The sequence below is a fragment of the Talaromyces proteolyticus genome (assembly GCF_021365285.1).
Source record: "Talaromyces proteolyticus strain PMI_201 chromosome Unknown BGW36scaffold_13, whole genome shotgun sequence".
NCBI lineage: Eukaryota > Fungi > Ascomycota > Eurotiomycetes > Eurotiales > Trichocomaceae > Talaromyces > Talaromyces proteolyticus.
The window spans coordinates 8,848-12,001 of record NW_025764289.1 but is presented as its reverse complement, the minus strand read 5'-3'; the positions used below and the strand labels follow the sequence as shown (position 1 = coordinate 12,001).

Below are 3,154 nucleotides of genomic sequence, written 5' to 3'. Positions count from 1 at the left end.
GTATTTGGTATGATTCATATATCAACCTGGGCACCCCTGAATGAGGTAATGCGCTTATACGATCTTATCCAACTATGGTTTGTCTGATCAATTTTTGCGATAGGTACTCGTTATTCTCGCAACCGGATTTATTTGCCACGCCCAGCCCGTGGTCAAACAGCAATCTGATCTGCCTAAGGGAGAGGGTGTTGACAAAAATAATACACTGTAATCTCCGGAATAAGTGGTACTGTCCGAGCTGATCTTCAAAACATGTATCCTTCGCACAATTTCATGTTATTGAGGATTTTGCAGACTGTGTCGCTTGGTATTGTATACCATAAGATGCTACCAAACATCAGGTAGAATAATAAATTTTTATGGATTTGACATTCAAGGAAATTTAGGAATTTAGCCTCTCAAAGGCTTCTTTACCCTTCTGATCTAGATCGGGATATTGTTTCAAACTGATCAAGTCCTTCCAAAGAGCCTTTGCATCGTCATATGCGTCACCATGTACACCTAGACGTTCTCGAAGAACCTTCTTCCATTCCACATCCATTTCTGTAAATGCGAAAGATGCGGAGATGTACTCATACCAAACAGGGAGATAAGCCGCATATTCCCAGTCAAGTATACCAACAACTTTTCCATCTCGAACCATAATATTGCCCAAGTTAAGATCACAGTGAGTGAGCACAAAAGGCTCACTTTTAGGAAAGCGCTTTTTCAAATTCTCAAAGATGGATTGAGGGAGATTGTCATAGGCTAGGGCAAGGGCATCCCAGAGCTCTTGCTCAGAATAAAATGGTCCATATGGTTTCATATCCAGAAACAGCAAGCCTGGATAACAGGGACCTTGGTCGATAGTTTGTATAGTGGTCGAGATGAAATTAGATCGAAGCTGTTTGCGAACTTGGACGACCTGATCTGCAATGGAAATCTTTTGAGATTCTGATAAAGACGGCCATGCTTGCTCGAGTGTTTGACCCTGTATGCGTTCGGTCAGGGTAAAGTATCGCCCATCACGATCGACCCAATCACGTATGTGTTTTGGAGCGGGGATTTCAATGTTCATGGCAGCAGTGGATTTTGCAAGAAAATCCAGGGTTTTCGCTTCGATTGTGGCCTTTGAGCCTTCATCCGGACGATCTTTAAGGATTACATCGGAACCGATAGACCAGACGCCGCGCTTGGACGCGCCGTAGAAGAGTTTCACGTGGCTTGCATAGTCGCACCGATTTTGCTTGAAAGTTGTCCAGCCACATGCGATACAACCATTGTCAGTGTCTGATTGTTCAGTCATCGCCACACAAGCTCGAGTATTTGGACTTTCAACGAAAAGCAGAATCGAGATGAATAAGTGACGGCGATCGAGCAGGGAGGGTTCGGCTGGGACAGGAGATGTATTATTATGCTGTAGGTTCACCGCTGTTTTGCCGCCTGTCTGGCACCACGTGACTTGGTAGGCTACCTCCTGTGGAAAATACTATTTCAGGTGACTCGACTAGCAACAATTAGTAGGCCTATTCGTAAAGACACGTAATACTCTGACGCGAGCTAGGAAGAAAATGCTTTCTTCCGATTGGATTGATTCAGCGGTTACACCATGTGTTCGTACATTTCCGATTTTAGGGTGTCCTTTTCCAGGGTTAGCGCCGTCTAATTTATAGGACCCTAACCAAAATACCTGAGTGTAGTGAGCTGTACTACAATCACAAACTCTATTTTAGGGTTATTTTTGCTAGTTAAATCTAGGATTAGTGTCGTGGATTATAATTAAAAACTTTTATATATTATAATCAGCTTTTATCGCCTAATTATTCTAAAATTTAGATCAGTTATTTTTATATTATTTAATTACTTATTATTGAAGAATTAGTAATATCTAATTAAAATTATTCGCAGTATTATCAATTGAAAAGGATATATTTATTAGATAATGTTAGTTGAGTGTAATTAGCACTAGTAGCTAGGATATATTAGAGTGCGCTATAGTGGATTGTTAGGGGTTTCTATATATTAAGATATAGTGATATTAGATATTATTTATATAATAGATTATTATTATAATTATAGATTGTATTAATATTTATTATACAGACTAAGATGATTAATTATTATTACTATATATAATACATTTTTTGAGTAGCTAGTGAAGTTTTTTATTATAATATGCTAAGAGTGTTACTATATAGTGTAGTCTAGCTAGATTGAAGTATATTTACATTATATATATTGTTATATATCTATCATTATGCATATTATGCTGGTTGATGATGTTTAGATATGGCTTAATATTGTATATAACCTAATTAAATTAGATATTCTAGCTATTTAGACTATAGCTATCCTGTAGTTGATTATATTTATCTATAGATATTAATGTTAATTGAGCCTCTATTCATACTAATATATATATATTACTATGCTTAATATATAGCAGTATTAGATTAAGTATTATTAATAATTCTGGATTTAGAAAATTAAATAGTCTATCTATATAAAATAAAAATAGATTTAGTATGAGTAAAATTAGATATATTATTCTATTTAATATTAGTAATTATTTTCTATTAAGGCTAATATGCAATATTTTATCATTATTTTTAAGATAGATAAAATAATGATCTTTAATAGTAATATATATAAGATATTGATTTAAAATATGCAATTATATTGGTACTATATTTAGAAAACTATAGATTAGAAGATTTAAACTGATTAAGTTGATGAGGCTAATCTATAATTATAGTAAATTAAGTGGGTGAAGTATTTAGAGAAGCTTAATATGTCTAATTTAATAAAAAGTATAAGCTTATTTTCTATAAATATTAATAGCTAGCTGTTTATTAAGCTAGAAGCCTATACTATTTAAATGGCTATAATGTGGTTAGCTATTATTAGCTAGTTATCTATAATTTATTAAATTGGAGTGTTTATGTGATTAGAAACCATCTGGATAGAGTAGTATTAAATGTAGTATACTCTATTAGAGGTGTACTAGAATAAGAAGTTAATTGTATAGTAGGTATGTTTATAGTAGAAGATATTGATATTTTTTTAGTGTATATAGCAGCTGTATAAGTGGGTTAATCCCTTATATTGATTTATATGACAACAGTGCATGGTATGGGAGCAGTTGATTAATGCGGTGTGGATTTTATCCATCCAC

At 34.1% G+C, this 3,154-nt stretch overlaps 1 protein-coding gene across 1 annotated transcript; it reads right to left on the bottom strand.

The window, feature by feature from the left end:
• Positions 1 to 382: 382 nt before the first annotated feature.
• Positions 383 to 1,285, bottom strand: BGW36DRAFT_306516 (kinase-like domain-containing protein; the record flags this gene model as incomplete). The annotated part of the gene is made up of 1 exon (XM_046212158.1): positions 383 to 1,285. One exon carries the CDS (start codon positions 1,283 to 1,285, stop codon positions 383 to 385), a length of 903 nt encoding a protein of 300 aa, XP_046066630.1.
• Positions 1,286 to 3,154: the final 1,869 nt, after the last annotated feature.